This window comes from Carcharodon carcharias, chromosome 31 (genome assembly GCF_017639515.1).
Source record: "Carcharodon carcharias isolate sCarCar2 chromosome 31, sCarCar2.pri, whole genome shotgun sequence".
Taxonomy (NCBI): domain Eukaryota; kingdom Metazoa; phylum Chordata; class Chondrichthyes; order Lamniformes; family Lamnidae; genus Carcharodon; species Carcharodon carcharias.
This window is the reverse complement of record NC_054497.1, coordinates 13,037,802-13,055,410: the sequence shown is the minus strand read 5'-3', so window position 1 is coordinate 13,055,410 and position 17,609 is coordinate 13,037,802. Positions and strand designations below refer to the sequence as shown.

The 17,609-nt window shown below is 41.6% G+C and overlaps 1 protein-coding gene across 1 annotated transcript; it reads right to left on the bottom strand.

Moving 5' to 3' along the window:
- Positions 1 to 1,518: 1,518 nt before the first annotated feature.
- On the bottom strand, positions 1,519 to 13,730 carry lgals2b (lectin, galactoside-binding, soluble, 2b). Its single transcript, XM_041177526.1, has 4 exons — positions 13,626 to 13,730; positions 9,744 to 9,823; positions 8,321 to 8,492; positions 1,519 to 2,559 (listed from the first exon to the last, which is right to left on the bottom strand). The coding sequence occupies exons 1-4, from the start codon at positions 13,632 to 13,634 to the stop codon at positions 2,413 to 2,415; spliced, it is 408 nt and encodes a 135-aa protein (XP_041033460.1). The 5' UTR covers positions 13,635 to 13,730; the 3' UTR covers positions 1,519 to 2,412.
- Between the last annotated feature and the right edge of the window lie 3,879 nt (positions 13,731 to 17,609).

Here is a 17,609-nt window from a genome sequence, read left to right as displayed (position 1 = left end):
GAGTGGAGGAAAGAGAAGTGAAAGAACTTATCACTTCAGAACAGCAAGTGAATAACAGCTAGCAAAAAGTGAAGTTCAGTTGCTTGGCTTGTTATTGACACTTCTGATCACAAGGGAGATTTAAGCCCAGGAGGTGGAGCCAAGAGGCCAATCCCAGTGTAAGAGTGATTGAGCTACAAGATGAGAAACTTGAGCAGAAAGAAACACCATGGAGGTGACCTTGTATGACAATATTGAACAAAGAAAGGAAGTCCAAACCATAAAGGCTAGTCAAACGTACTGCTTCAGAAGTAAAGGGCAAATTTAACTGATAGCTGAGGTTCTTGGCTCAGGGCAAGACAGAACTGTTAATCTATTCCAGTAGAATTTAATGATAAAGGGTAGAGATAGAGTATAGAATCTTCAGGATGGAGTAAAGATAGTTTATTTAAGAACAGAATGTATTCTTCCAATTTCACATGTGGCATAATTTGACACCATTGATCTCAAAATGAGTTCACCTCTGGCAAAAACAAAACACTCAGCCTCACCCCATCTCAACAACCCCATTAAAAATCTGCTAAGTCAAAACTGAACTTGCAAAATATAGGCGACCACCCTGCACCACCCCCACCCACCCCTCTCCTCAATGACCCTGACACTCCAAGCACTCAGCCAAGTATCAGGAAAAAGAGAATCTTCAAGCAATTGCAAGATTCCTCTTTAGACATTGGAATGTCCTGTATGGATGTACTTCTAAGGGGTGCTCAGATTTATGCATTTGGTAGATAATTGCAATTTTCCACACAGTTGAAGAAATGGGATTCCAAACCCTGAAAGAAAAAAAATCACTGACTTCATTATTTACTGTTTATCATGGTGATGTGAGCTAGCAAATGTTCCCATATGCACAAAGGCATTTCATTGAAGGTTTCTTTCCAGCTCTCCCAAAATCTCAGGCTAGCAGCAAATGCACAACTGTCAGCTCAAAGCTCAGTTGCTGAATAAGGCAGAGTGAGGCCATTAGATTAAACTTGAACTACCTACATTCCCATTTTGTCATCATCCAATGGATGTTAGAAGGAAACTAAAAAAAGGTTTTCACATCTAGTACTCTTTGGAGATGGAAAATAACCCTTTCGTTGATGCATTACAGTCATCAACCAGCTTGCCCTTCACTTATAGTAAATTCTTCTGAAGTGACCTAACCAGTTAAATAAAATCTGCAATTTGAGATTGATGCCATTTAGATTTTAATTTTGGCATGATCCAAGGACTGATTTTTCAATAGAAACCCAAGTAATGCGTTTAGATCCAAAGGGTGGATTCTGCTGCTGCAAGTGTTAGTTTTTGGTTAAATCAGGTGATAAATAGGCATCTGTGAATCAATGTGTTTAATGGACATAAAAGGAGATTCACTCCAATCTAGGGAACATTAACCTGACAATCTAATGGTGCTCAATGTCCGTCATGAGGCTAAGCCCTTGTTAGAATGCAATGAAAGCCCACCATGGCAAAAAAATGCAGTGAATCAGTCAATTATGCAACACAAAGTAAATTTAATAGGTCACAAGTTGATTTACTATTTGATTTCAGCTCCTTAGGTGACTAATCCCTTCATCCAGGATTGAAGCCTTCACAAAACTAAATTAAAATGCCATTTGAACAGTGAAATGAACCAGTGCACCAATACCAAAATGGGAAAGGTTTAATGGCACAAGTTCATTCATAGAATGGTTTGCGCCAGTGGAAATCCATTAACTAGTGCACCTCATGGTTAGTCTGCTTTCAGTTAAGGTGAACTGTTTCACTGCCAGATGTTCTTGGGCAAATATTGCTCAGCTAATGGACACCATGACAACCCCTCACTTCAAAACATTAGTTAATCTTTGGGAACAGTCCTCCCTCCCTAAGAAGGCAGTTGCAGGTACATGGGCTTAGATCAGGTTTGCCAGACAAAAATCAGGGATCAGTTCAATAGAGGACAAGGTGCTAATCTTTAGCATTCACACTGGATCAGTTCTTGTAAATACTTGTCCCTGCAGTGTCAATGCAGTTCAATTTGAAGGGAGATTATGGAGATAAGAGCCTAGCTATTTTTCCTCAAGACTAGGAAAGTCTCAAATGACTTTTCTATAGGGAGCTGAATTGGCCATATTTGAGGCATGGTTATGTCCAGACCTTGGTTCCAATGTTAATACAAATAGGAAGGGTTGAGTAAGAGCATTAAAAAGGCAGATCTTCTTAGCCACAAATCCAAGGAGGAAAAAAAAGAGGAAAGTTTGACATTTCTCTTCCCATTTGGGAAATGGCAGTTGAAAGTAGTTTAGAAAATAATGGAGTTGAAAAATTCCTCCCACCTCTACCCTCTGGCCCAACCAAAAAGTAGTATTCTTTTCCTTGAAGACCCATTCCTCAATCAAGTGGTGAATGTCAATAATCAAATTTCACAGACTTCACTCTAACATCCCCCTGCACAGCGAGGAAAGTTATCGTATCCATGGAAGACCGGTTAGGGAACTCCATAACATAGTCAGGCAACTTAATCTCAAACTTCACCCCAAGGAACGTGATGGAAAACTGTCAAGACAAAAAAAAGGGAAAGGTTACAGAATTTACAGCACAAGGCTAATCTTACCTTATCAGCATATTCGTATCTCCCTAGCTTCCTGTTAAGTGTATTGGTACTATTCACCTCAACCACTTCCTGTGGTAGCAAGTTCCACATTCTCACCACTCTGAAGTTTCTCCCAAATCCCATCCAACATTTAGCATAACAAGCATGTGCCAACTTCAATAAAGCAACTGCAGACATCCTCAAAAACCCAGAACTGATTTCAACATTACATGTACGTGGCATCATCATTGCAGTTTAAAATACCATCATCATTGCAGTTTAAAATACCAGAGTGCTTCATAGAAGTGTTAAAATTTGGCACAGCCATGAGGCATTTAGATAAAGCTTAATGCTTGGCTTTTAAAAAAATGTTCTAGAGCTAATGGCCAAGGCAACTGAAGGCACAGCCACTAACAGTGAGATACAAAAAAGGAATGTACAGGAGGCTAGGATTGGAGGAGCATAGATCTGAGCATGTGGCATTATAAATCTGCGTCAATGCAGAAGTCACACCAACTAAAGGAAGATGTTTTATACACAATGTGCACAACAAGCTTGTATATGGTGTTTTTAGACCAGTAAATATCTGAGAAGCAGAGAAACCTCACTGGCCACATCGACACAACTGCAGGAATTGCTAACTTAAGCTTTAGGTGACAGTTGATGCTGATGGTTCAATTATCTGGCTCTGTTCTACCATCAAGCTCAGAAGCACCTTCTGGAGAGATCAATGGATCCAGAAATGAAGCAGAATTATTAATTGACTGAGGAAAGAGTGACTGGAAAAGGGAAAAGCTTTGGAGGCCCAATTTCAATAATTGGCTACAGTTCTGTGGTTGGTAGGGTTGGAAGGCAGAGATAGTGAAGTGTTCCATGAGAGAAAGATTACAATAAAGGGTTCATGTTGGAAATCAAGATAGCAGAAAAAAGAAATTAGAATATTTCAGGCAATTTCTTAAACACTAAAGAGATAGCTTTCTTACAAGGGAATAGACAAGGGCCAGGTGGAGAGCTGGCATGGACTGATTGGCTCAAAGCCAATGATTCTATTGGGCATGTCTGAGATGAGCCCCTTTAGTCAACCCCATTGTTTCTAGATCTTGCTAGTCACTCCAGCACCACAAGTTGAACACCATTCACATCTGGACCTTGTCAGTTCCAGATTTATACTGCTGAGGTTGGCCATGCAGAAGCAGCATTTCCTCAGTCCAGTCTCACTTTTCTTAGTCTCCTGCAGCAGTGTACAGGGTGGGGGTGGGGGTGCTAGTTTTAATGCTGCTGTAAAAGAGGTCACAGATAACAAGACATGCCATTTAGATTGAAACAAGAGCTCACTTCAAAGAGCACCTGTATGGTTATAAGCCAAGCCCCACAACTAAATGTTAGAAAAGGCTGCCACCTAGTGTGACACCAACAGCATTAAACAGAATAAATACTATTTGAATCCTTAAGGCAGGGGATGTGGGGAGCACTGACTCAATAACAGCCAGTCCGTAAGCCAAATGGTCCATGACAATGCTCCCAATATGGCCAATTGCATGGTTACATAGGGTGAAAAAGCTGCTGATTAAACTACCACTTAAATATTAAAACATCCCAACTGGCTTCACAGGAGTATTAAACACCACCGATGCCCTTTCCCACTGATTGGGGAAATCTTGAACACAAGGCAGCACTTCAGGATAAGGGGCTGATTGTTTAGGACTCAGGCAAGTAGAAATTTCTTCAGAGGGTTGCTACAAATTTTGGGAATTCTCTTATCCTAGAGGGGCTGTGGATGTTGCAACATTCAGTAGATTCAAAACTGATCAACACATTTTTGATTTTGGTGAAACCTGAGAGGGGGCAGGAAAAATTGCAGTCAAGGCAGATGATCAGTCATGATTGCACTGAATGGCAGAGCAGGCTCAAGACCATAGGACCTGATTCCTGCTCCTATTTCTATGGAAGGAAGGTTTAGTACAGGTAACCAAAAGCAAACAATATATGAAGAGATTTGAGGAAATTCCAGAGACTAAACACTTGAAGACAAGCAATGGTGGTGGAGAAAGGAAAAAAAAATGTACAAGTCCAGACTAGAGAAAGTTAGAGTTAGGTGGAGACAAGGGCAGGAGGGTGGGATTTGAAAAACAAAGGGTTACAAACATCTCATCTCATCTCCCTCTCCAATGTCCAGACTGGCTTCACACTGTCCCATTTTAACCACCAAGGCCTCAGCTCTGAAGAAAGGTCATACAGACCCAAACTGTTAAACTGATTCTCTCTCCACAGATGCCGCCTGACCTGCTGAGTTTTTCCAGCATTTGGTTTTGATTTCCAGCATCTGCAGCATTTTTCACTTTTGCCTCAGTTGTGGAACTTGTTCATTGAGGACTTTGAACCCTCAATGTGTTTTAGCATTAAGTTTCCTCCCCTCCTGCATATCCCACTTCACCAACCCCCACCCCTCCTGCAAATTTTTAAAAAGGCACTTGATCAGAGTTGCTCACTTCAAATAACCAGCTTGAATATTGCTTTGATTAATCTCAAGGCTTTGCTGTACAAAACACTTATTGCAGATTCCACTGGGAACAGTAAAACATGACCCTCCATGATGGACCTTACCAATGAAGGTTCCCACACTTCCCTTGAGAAAGGCCACATCACTTTAGAGGGTGTACCTACCCAAGATCAATATGGCAATTGCAGGATCACCAACTGGCTCAACTTAAAATTAAAAGCAAAAATAAAAGCAAAAAATTGCAGATGCTGGAAATCCAAAACAAAAATAATACCTGGAAAAACTCAGCAGGTCTGGCAGCATCTGCTGAGAGGAACTCAGTTAACATTTCGAGTCCGTATGACTCTTCAACAGAACTAAGTAAAAAGAGAAGAGAGGTGAAATATAAGCTAGTTTAAGGGGGGTGGGACAAGTAGAGCTGGATAGAGGGCCAGTGATAGGTGGAGATAGCCAACAGATGTCACAGACAAAAGGATAAAGAGGTGTTGAAGGTGGTGATATTATCTAAGGAATGTGCTAATGGAGGGTGGAAAGCAGGACGAGCAACACCTCTTTTTCCATCTCCACCTATCACTGGACCTCTATCCAGCTCTACTTGTTCCCCCCACCCCCCCCAAACCAGCTTATATTTCACCTATTTTTACTTAGTTCTGTTGAAGAGTCATACAGACTCAAAACATTAACTGTGTTCCTCTCCGCAGATGCTGCCAGACCTGCTGAGTTTTTCAATTTAAAATTATCCAGGAAAACCTTAGTCCATTACATTCAATTTGTTATTTAAAAAAAAGATATAAAAAGGATTCCACTATGGAGATAAGTTTATACCCATGTTCCTTGGTTTTAGTCAATCCAATGGAGGTAATTTTCTACATCTACACAATCATCTTATACAACACTCAAGATGACCCCTCAGCTTTACCAAGTTCAGAGACTTTATTAATAGGGCCAGAGTATAAAACTAAGGAAGTGGTGTTAAATCTTTATAGAACATTGGTTCAGTCTTAACTAGAATATTACATCCAGTTCTGGGAGCAACATTTGAGACACACAGACACACAGACACACAGACACACAGACACACAGACACACAGACACACAGACACACAGACACACAGACACACAGACACACAGACACACAGACACACAGACACACAGACACACAGACACACAGACACACAGACACACAGACACACAGACACACAGACACACAGACACACAGACACACAGACACACAGACACACAGACACACAGACACACAGACACACAGACACACAGACGTTAGGACTGTTTTCCCTGAGAATTCAAAATCTGAGGGGTCTGGACAGGGTAAATAGGGGGAAAACTGTTCCCATTTGTGGAAGGATGAGAACAAGAGGGCTTGGATTTAAAACAGCTGGCTAACAAAGCAATGATGAAATATTTAGTAAGTAGTTAGGATCTGGAATTTTCTTCTCTACTTGCTCTTGAGATGTGGGCACCACTGGCTAGGCCAGCATTTATTGGGCATCCTTAATTGCCCTAGTTCAGAGGGCATTCAACCACTGCCTGAGTATGATAAAGGCATCATGAGGCAATTGCAATATCTGAAAAAGGAAGAAAGTGCAGGGTTACAGGGAGAAGTTGGGATGAGTGCCAAAGTAAATTGCTCCTATTGAGAGCTGGCACAAATGACAGGCTCCCTTCTATGCTGTAACCCTTGACACAATGATACAATGACAAGTTTCTCCAGTGTTCCCTTAAACTAGAAGCAATGATTGGCTTCAAGATTTTGATGCAAGATTTTCCAGAACACTCCCAATTTAAAAATTACAAATTAAAAAAAAAAAATCAGGTTTTAAACCAGTGCCACAGGTTAATGATCAAGTTACAACTGGAGACACAGATCCAAGCAGTAGCTGCTTCAACAAGATTTAAACTAAAGCTTGGGTAACAAGCCAGTGGATAACATCTGAGAGAGTCAGTCTTACCAAGCATAAAACAGGAATTAGATAGGTGAAGCAGTAAAAAAAGTGTTAATAGGAGTGAGGCAGATGTTATCCAACTTCAAGGCAAGGCCCAATATAGTTCAGACATGGTCTAAACTATTAAATTTGATAAATGCCAATTCAATTTCTCTCCCATGTCATCCCTACACTAGACAGTGTAAATTGGTCCCTTGTCTCAGTCTGGTGATGACAGTTGGAGATAGGGGAAAAACAGAATCCTTTGTCAAAGAAGGAAACATTTTATTGCAGCTGGCTGGCATCAATAGCCCATAGTAGGTTAGGCTAAGGGTTAAAATGAGCAGTGACCCAGCAGGTTTAAACTGCAGCACCGCCTCTACATGTCAGGTTACTCAATAATTCAAAGGGATATCCTGGGTTTAAGAACAGTCCAGTTTCATTATGGGCAATATGCTAGAACACAAGCGGCAGCACAGACTTGATGGACACAAATTGAACTGTGGCAGCATATGAGCTGGATTGTGGAGGTGACAGAAGAATGTTTGATTTCCACTCTGAAGTGCCTCCTGACATCACCCCTGAATGGCCCAACTCTAACATTTGGGTTCCCCCACCCCACCCCCTTGTTCTAGATAGACCCATGCACCACACCCCACCCCCACCCCCTGCCCACAGACTAATAATCAACTCAATCTTAAAGATCAAGCCAATTTCCTGTCAAAAACTTGTAGATTCAAGGAAAACCTTGCTTTTGAATTTGCCAACAGGTCACATCATTCAAGCATTTTTTTTGCAAGGAAACCAGCCTCTTGCAGATTGTGGTCAGGTATTGCTCAAGGACAAACCATTAAACTGCCATATTGTGACAGCTACACTGTACAATTAACACGTCAGATTTTCACAAACAGTGAGGAGCTGGGGGAGCAATTTGCAACAAGGAGAACAGACTGAAGGTAACACTACACTCCTCCTGGGAGGAGTTCTACAGCCACAAGGAGCTAGAGCAGTCAAATTAGGGTCCTGGTCAGCAAATGATTCATATCCTGACCAGATAACAGTCAGACATGGATATCTAACAGGAATAAGCTAGTTCCTTGAGCCTATAAACTCAAAAAAAAGTTTTCCTCCTTAGCCTAGGAGGAAAGAGGAACTAATGTAACAATCATGTCTTAAACAGGAAGTAAAGCAAGTTTAGTACCACCAGATCCAGACAACAGGGAAGGCCAACCCACCCTGGAGGATGCAGGGAATTATGTATTAGATCACAGCCTCCATGCTCACCTTAAAGTATTCTCCCTTCTCAAAGGTGAAGGTGTCCTCTCTCTGCTCAGTGCACCACTCACCATCTTCTTTATTGTTAAAGACAATCACTTGACCATCTTGATCGTCATCAAACCTAGGGTTAAAATGCAACGCCAACTCAGAGTTGTCTTTTCCCATGCTAATTGCAAACCTGCAAAAGAAGAGAGAGTGCTCAGGCTCCATGTGCCACACAGTTCAAAATCTTGAAGATAAAATATTGCTTGTTTCACTCAATATGGGCAAAGGTTGGTTTACTGTCCACCTTCAGCAGTCCATGAGCAGTTCTGATAGTGTCTTGCAGCCATTTTAGACAACAGTCTAGAGTGGGTTGGAACAGAATTATAGCTTAAACCAACAGGAAATTTTCCTTCCTCTTCTCCAATCTACCCCCTTGCCAAAAAGATAGCTGCATTGTTAGAACAGCTTGGTCACTTGTCAGCTTTTAAAATTTCCTCAAAACTGCCATGGTGAGATGCAAACTCATGATATTTGGATTATTGGTTCAGCAACACACTGCACTGAAAGTGCACTCCTGACCAATAGCTTACCTATTGGGAGAATCAAAATATTGACTAGATGGAAGAGAAGTGTCATCTTTCAACCATAAATCATGAAAACTTTATTTTGTACTTCACAACTACAGCACTCCAAAGGCTGGGGCAGCAGGGTAGTGAAATCGATATAAAAAAGTCAGTCTTATAATTCAAAAATTATCAACTCCCATTTGAAGTAGTTTAGTGCCCAGCATACTACTAGATCCTACTAAAAAAATGAGAAGAATCTAACATGAAATATTCCCAGAATTGAAGATTTCTCTCAAAGGGATCAGTTAATGCAAGGGAGGAATTCCTCAGATATACTTTTCATACACTGGCCTCCACCACCCCAGGTGAATCTTGGGTGAACTCACGTAGCAAGTCTCAAATGCTTGTACAACTGCAGTAGCATCATTACCAAGTCCAAGAACTGTTAGCTCCCTTTTAACTAATTGTCTTCCGACAATTTCTGTTCTTTAACCAACTGGGATTTTTGGACTGTACCATTGAGCTACACACTTTCAGTCAATGGAGCCAGCATTTAAACAAACATTCCAAAAAAGTTCCATAGGTCCACGAGGCAAAAATTGGTCAGCAATTCAATGATATTACAACAACTGATGAAAAGCTTAGTTAAGGGACAAAGCGGTTTAAAAAAGGCAAAGCATTTTTTTTTAAAGACAGACAGATTTAGGAAGAGAATTCCAAGGCCTACACCAATCAATGGTGAAGGTTGAAAATGTACAGAAGGCCAAGTTCAAGGAAGAAAGTTCTTGAATGCTGTAGGGCTAGAGTTCAGAGATAAAGGCTGTGAAAGTCAAACAGTATAGATACGAACATTTAAAAAGCACTGAATTAGTTCTTACCTTTCTGCATCTGGGTCAATAAAAATTTTGACTTTGACAGTGTCACCGACTTTCATGTCAACATCAAACATTTCCAAAACCTATGGGACAGGAAAACCAAAATGTTGAGACAAGAGCACCAATGGCACAAATATATCGGGAGCACGGTTTAAATACAAATGGGGAGGGGCTGGACAGGGGAGAAGCACTCACCTCTAGGCTTTCCCTACTTTAATATCTACTGGAAATTAAACCCCATAGAACAGGTGGGTAGAAGATTTGTGAACATGCAGCAAATGCTGGAATTCATGCCATGCAGCAGAGTCAAACCTAGTCACCTGATTTATACAACAGACCCAAAGAAGTCATTGAAAACCCAACAAACCATTTAGTCTTGGCATGCCATCTTGAAGGCATACTCAAGCTTAAGAAATGTTTAAACTGGTGAGTAGGATGGGTTAAACCCAAATCCAAAAGCACTGATCCCAAAGGAAATGGTTTTGGGTGCAAGTGACCAGAGCAAAACCAATGCTGCTATCAGAATAAGGGTTAGGCCATCTGAGACAAGGAGGAATTGCTTCATGCAGGGCAGTGAATCTTTGGAATTCTCTACCCCAGGAGGGCTGTGGAATTTGTCAGTGTTCAAGACAATTGAATAAATTTTTAGATACTAAAGAAATCAAGGGTTATGGGATACTGCAGGAAAATGGTTTGAAAGGGAAGGTCAGCCATGGTCCAAATGAAGGGCAGAGCAGGCTAGAGAGCCTGAATGGCCCTCTCCAGCTCCTAGTTCTTATGTCCCTTCAGGATCTTTATTTCCTAGTGTCTGGATGGCTCAGTTGAGTACAAAGCACACTTGCACCCAAACACCTGGTAATGACAACACGTCCAAGGAGTTTCAGGAGAGCCTAGTAATGGGTGAAACCTGGACAGCAAAAACACCAAACTTAAAGGCATCATTAATGTTAATTGAAAGTAATGAACCCTAAAGATAGCAATGTATTTGTCAAAGACTTAAGTGGGTGGAAGCAGGAAACTAAAATTGAATCACCAGTTAAGAATCATCTGTTCTGTACAGTCATTGTGCCATGTAATTTTAAACTCTGGATCTGCCAGAATTTCTCCCCATGCCCCTACCAACCAAGTTCTTAGAATTTGGTTTTGTTTGTATGCAAAAGTAAGCTTCATGCCATATTTAAGCCCCAACTTCAGTAGTGTGGTTCACAGGAACTTCATTACCACAGATTCAGAATGCAGAAGTGCCCAATTTCTGTTGAATAATAAATTGGAGAACAAACAGTTTTCTAGAAAGTTGGCACAGTCAATTTGAAATGAAGTAGCCAAGTACTTGCAGAAAGACTACAGGGGTGAGATGTCTTTCCTACCAAGTTATTTGGATGGCTCACTGAGAGATTGCACAAAATTAGATTCAGCTCCTTAACTGACAGGAACATATTTTGACTCGCAGGAAGGTTAATGAAAATTTTCTTGGATTCACCCCAGAAACAGAGCACCCACTCCCCCTGGATAACTAGTCTCAGATTTAGGCAATAATCCACTTTAACCTCAAATCACAGCAATCCCATTCCTATACCAGCTGAATATGAAGATGTCAGTTCAATATTCATTTCTAGAAGGCTTACAAATCAGGGAATCACACAGCTGATCAACTTTAATCTGCATTCTCTTGCTATTAGGCTGGTGCGAGGGCAGGGAAGGAAAGTGTCTCTTATTTACTCCTCATCATCCCTTCTGGTGCTGAAAGCAGAGCCTCTGCTGCCCTAGTCAGGCAAGCTCTAACCACTCCAAGGGATCAGATGTTGGGGCCCATCTCATCTCCCAGCAGCACACAGAAAGCATTGTATCAATAATCCTCTGCCCCACTCAGTGTCAATCGTATAGGATGATTGGGACCAGAGCAGCTAGTTTAACGTTTCCCTTTTAGATCATACCCATCTTTCATCATGTTGGGGAAAGGGACATCCTAGCAAGTGATAACATTAAAAAGGTGACATTTCTACCCAATTTTAAAGATAAAACAGACTTTTGGATGTCTCATCTGTTTTGAGGGCATCAAGAATTAGACTAAATGCCAAAAGACACACCACACCTGTTAACTTGCATTGGGATCAGACAATCTCTCACATCAGGCATATTTAGCCCAGCTCAGCAGGCTTTAGGTCAGAGGTTACAGATTTTTTGCCAAGCCATTGTAGAACATGGATTATCTACTGCATCCACAGATCATTTCACAAAAGCTGACATTTTCTCATTCAAACATTGTAAAAGAATCTTCCAGTGAACAAAAAGCCATTCCAATAATAAAAAAACTCTTACCAGCCATCATTTGCAATCAGCTGTACAAAAACAGCTGAAGTGTAATGACGTTGGTAGTAGCAAACAATTTTACATTTAGTATTAGGTACCAGATTCTGAAACTTGTAAAAAGACAGATCACTTGGTCATAATTTCCACCTGCAATGGATTGGACAATGAAATAACATTCATGAATGAATATCAAAGGCTCAGAACCACCCAATTTCCAGCCAGCAGTAACAATACACGATGATTAGTAGGGGCTGGTGTCAGATCTTAAAGTGAGGATACAGGAGGAGTATCCACCTCTTGAATAAACTGATACTCCCTCATGATCAAGCTATTATGGATCATGATTTCCTCTCCTAAGGTGGAGGGCTAAAACCTCTTCCCAACACAGACTGGCCAAAATCTCTTTACTATACACACAAATCCTGCTTTGACCCAAAACTGCCCCAACAGCTATTGGAAATTGCCAAGTCTGCAACACCAGGTCAGTTGTCAGAGTCACTCAGACGGAAGGTTGTTATGTTTCTCAAGTGGGATGTGAAACCATAATTCAGGATTACAAACCCTTGTGTCAATGCTGCAATATCAGATGTTAAACAGAGATCTGTCTGCCCTCCCAGAGTCATGGGATCTTCCACATTCAAACTATTTTGAAGGAGGGCAATAGGGAGTGTTGGGGGGGGGGGGGGGGGGGGGGGGGTTGGTCTCAATATCTGGAGAATATTACTAAAACAGCTTATCTGGTCATTAGCTCATTGCTGTCTGTATGTGTAAGCTTGCCATGCACAAATTGGAGTACCCCATTTCTTATATTAAAAGTTACTGTGCTTCAAGAGTACTTCATTAGCAGTAATGCACTTTAGTGGCCTCAACATCTGAATGTAAAAAAAAGCTCTCCAGCAGATGTCATCAGAATCTTTTAGAGACGCATAGCAACATGGTCATAAAGGGTAGGATTTTAAAGATTTCTTTCACTGCATTTGAAAATGCAGTAATAGGTTTTGTAAAAAGTCCTGACCTATTAGAGGTTAAAAAACAAACTGATGAGGTTTAGAAACCAACTGTCAATTGGGTTAACATGGAAACTCATTTTTATACCAAATCCCTTAATTTAAGATTTTGTCTCAATTTATGAGAAATTGCTGATAGATCCTTGGGCCCCTGGTGACCTCAAATACTCCCAAGATCCATGAGCCCCAATTTAGGGTTTAGGCTCAAAATTAAAATTAAATTGCAGCTTTGCTCTTATAGCATATTATCTCACATCACAGCCACTTCACTCCTCCCAAACTCAATTTTTGTCCCACCATCCACTACACCGTCCCAACCAGAATTCTGCCAGCCATGCAAAACATCAGGTCTACTGAAGCAAGGACAAAAAACTGCTTTACATTGACTCTCCTTTGTACAACTGACTTTTAAAAAACCCAAAGGCTTCACATGCAGGTTAAAGGCCCTAATGAGAAATAGAGATATCACCCAGCTTTAAATCAACTAATAATAGAACACAGACAATTTCAACTCAAGCTTCAAAATACACCCCAGCTATTCTCCACCCAATGTTGGTTTAATACTCACAGACTTCATTGCTTCTTGTTTGTATTGCCTCTCAGTTAACAGCTATAACCAGCTTCCTAACAGGAAATTGCTACAACCAGACCTTATATCAGCACTATAGCCATCAGCTGACACATGACTGGCATTTAAGATGGTCCAATCATGTGCACTTAATCCCTATATGCCTCCCTTTTGGAAACAGCAACCAATCAAATACTGCGGATGCTGGAAATCTGAAACAAAAACAAAAAAAAACAGCTGGAAAAACTCAGCAGGTCTGACAGCATCTGTGGAGAGGGATACAGTTGACGTTTCAAGTCCGTATGAAGAGTCGTACGGACTCAAAAAGTTAACTGTGTTCATCTCCGCAGATGCTGTCAGACCTGCTGAGTTTTCCCAGCTGTTTTTGTTTCTGTTCCAATCAGGGGTACTTTAGCACAAAGGTTTGCAAGGAGCTGCAGGTATAATTGGCTGAGATGAAACCGATGGGAAAAAAGCAGAGGATATGGTGATTAAGTTGGTGGATTTTTAACTGTCAGAGTTTCTGGCTCTGAAACAGTTATGGATGGCTTTTTATTCTTTTGAAGGTCAAGGGGAGTACAAGGATCACTTCAAACCAGATAAATGAGACTGTACTAGAGGGTTTTGGACAGTTATAATTATAGGTGTTGTAAATGGTGTGTGTGTGCGTGAGACTTAATTGTCCTCGGAAGTGCCCAACATGCCATGAAGCTGTATCAAATTTATTATGAAAAATAAAACCAGCTGGTGCCACACAGACTGTAGCAGTTCAAAAAGGAAGTTCAGTACTACATTCTCAAGGACAACTAGGGCAGAAGCAGGTTACAGGGATGGAGAAGGATAAGCCGTGAGGAATTTAAACATGAATGTGAAAAATTTAAGATAAAATAATTTTTTTTTTTCATTTCTGGGGTGTGGTCATTGCTGGCAAAGCCAGCATTATTGTCCATTCCTAATTGCCCTTGAGAAGATGGTGTGTTGCCTTCTTGAATCACTGCAGTCAACGTGGTATAGGTGCACACCCACAGTGCTGTTTAAGAGGGAATCCCAGCACTTTGACCCAGTGACAATGAAGGAATGGCGCTAAAGCTCCATTGTCAGGATAGTGTGTGACTTAGGAGTGGTGATGTTCATGTGCACCTGCTGCCCTTGTTCTTCTAGGTGGTAGAGATTGTGGATTTTTGGAAGGATCCTTGATGAGTTGCTGCAATGCCTCTTATACATGTTATGTACTGCAGCAACTGTGCCTCTCTGGGCAAAGTGGTGGTGTAGTGATATTGTCACTGGACTGGTAATCCAGAGATCCAGGGATAATTCTGTGGGGATCTGGGTTCAAATCCCACTATAGCAAATGGTGGACTTTGAATTCAATAAATATCTGGAATTAAAAGTCTAATGCTTACCATAAAACCATTGTTGATTGCTGTAAAAACCCATCTGGTTCACTCATGCCCTTTAGGGAAGGAAATCTGCTCTCCTGGCCTGACCTACCTGTGACTCCAGGCCCACAGCAATGTGGTTGACTCTAAAAATGCCCTCTGAACAAGGGCAATTAAAGATGGGCAATAAATGCTGGCCAGGAAAGTGATGCCCACATCCTGTGAACAAATTAAAAAAAATTAATGTTTAAACTGGTGGACATGATGATGAGCAAAGAACTACCTGAATGTGTCACGCTTTTTCAGTGCTACACACATCCAAGTAAGTGGTGAGGTGCTGGCTGGTTTTATTTTTGCAAATGAAGTTGAGACAGCTTGTTGGGCACTTCTGAGGTCAATTAATCCAACCACATAGTCATAGAGTCATACAGCACAGAAAAAGGCCCTTTGGCCCATCGAGTCTGTGCCGGTCAAACAAGTACCTAACTATTCTAATCCCATTTTCCAGCACTAGGCCCATAGTCTTGTATGCCATGGCATCGCAAGTGCACATCAAAATCTTCTTAAATGTTATGAAGATTTCTGCCTCTACCAACCTTTCAGGCAGTGAGTTCCAGATTCCCACCACCCCCTGGGTGAAAAAATTCTTCCCCACATCCCCTCTAAACCTCCTGCCCCTTATTTTAAATCTATGCTCCCTAGTATTTCCCCACCAAGGGGAAAAGTTCCTTCCTGTCTACCCTATCTATGCCCCTCATAATTTTATACACCTCAATCATGTCCCCCCTCAATCTCCTCTGCTCCAAGGAAAATAACCCCAGTCTATCCAATCTCTCTTCATAACTAAAACTCTCCAGCCCAGACAACATCCTGGTAAATCTCCTCTGCACTTTCTCTAGTTCAATCACATCCTCCCTATAATGCAGATTCCAGAACTACACGCAATACTCTAGCTGTGGCCTAACCAATGTTTTATACAGTTCCAGCATAACCTTCCTGCTCTTAAATTCTATGCCTCGGCTAATAAAGGCAAGTATCCCATATGCCTTCTTAACCACCTTATCTACCTCTCCCACTACCTTAAGGGACCGGTGGACATGCACACCACGGTCCCTCTGATCCTCGGTACTTCCCAAGATCCTACCATTCATCGTGTATTCCCATGCCTTGTTTGTCCTGCCCAAGTGCATCACCTCACACTTATCCGGATTAAGTTCCATTTGCCACTGATCAGTCCATCTGACCAGCCTGTCTATATCCTCTTGTAATCTAAGACTACCCTCCTCACTATTTACCACCCCACCATCCATTCGTGTCATCTGCGAACTTACTGATTAACCCTCCTACATTCAAGTCTAAATTGCTTATATATACCACAAACAGCAAGGGACCCAACACCGATCCCTGTGGAATCTCACTGGACACAAGCATCCAGTCACAAAAACACCCCTCAACCATTACCCTCTGCTTCCTGCCACTCAACCAATTCTGGATCCAATTTGCCAAATTGCCTTACATAGAAACATAGAAACTAGGAGCAGGAGTAGGCCATTCGGCCCTTCGAACCTGCTCCGCTATTCATTATGATCATGGCTGATCATCCAACTCAATAGCCTGCTCCCGCTTTCTCCCCATATCCCTTTCGCCCCAAGAGCTATATCCAACTCCTTCTTGAATACATACAATGTGTTGGCCTCAACTACTTTCCGTGGTAGCGAATTCCACAGGCTCACCACTCTCTGGATGAAGAAATTTCTCCCCATCTCATTCCTAAATGGTCTACCCTGTATCCTCAGACTGTGACCCCTGTTTCTGGATCCCATAGGCCCTTACTTTCACTATCAGTCTCCCATGTGGGACCTTATCAAAAGCCTTGCCGAAGTCCAAGTAGACTTCAAAAGCATTGCTCTCATCTACATACCTGGTCACCTCTTCAAAAAATTCAATCAAATTTGTCAGACGTGACCTCCTCTTGACAAAACCATGCTGACTGTCCTTGATTAATCCCTGCCTCTCCAAGTATAGGTTAATTCTGTCCCTCAGAATTGCTTCCAATAGTTTCCCCACCACTGATGTTAGACTGACTGGCTTGTAGTTCCCTGATTTATCCCTTCCTCCCTTCTTGAATAATGGTACCACATTGGCTGTCCTCCAGTCCTCTGGCACCTCTCCTGTAGCCAGAGAGGTATTGAAAATTATTGCCAGCGCCCCTGCTATCTCCTCCCTTGCCTCACTCAACAGCCTGGGATACATTTCATCCGGGCCTGGAGATTTATCTACTTTTAAGCCTGCCAGACCACTTAGAACCTCCTCCCTTTCTATGCTAATTTCTTTAATTATATCACAGTCCTTCTGCCTGATCTCCATACCCACATCATTCATCTCACTTGTGAACACTGACACAAAGTATTCATTTAGAACCCTACCTACATCTTCCAGTTCCACACACAAATTACCACTATGATCCTTAATGGGCCCTACTCTTGCCCTAGTTATCCTCTTACTCTTAATGTACTTGTAAAATAACTGTGGATTTTCCTTTATTTTACCTGCCAATGTTTTCTCATGCCCCTTTTTGCTCTCCTAGTTTCCTTTTTATGTTCCC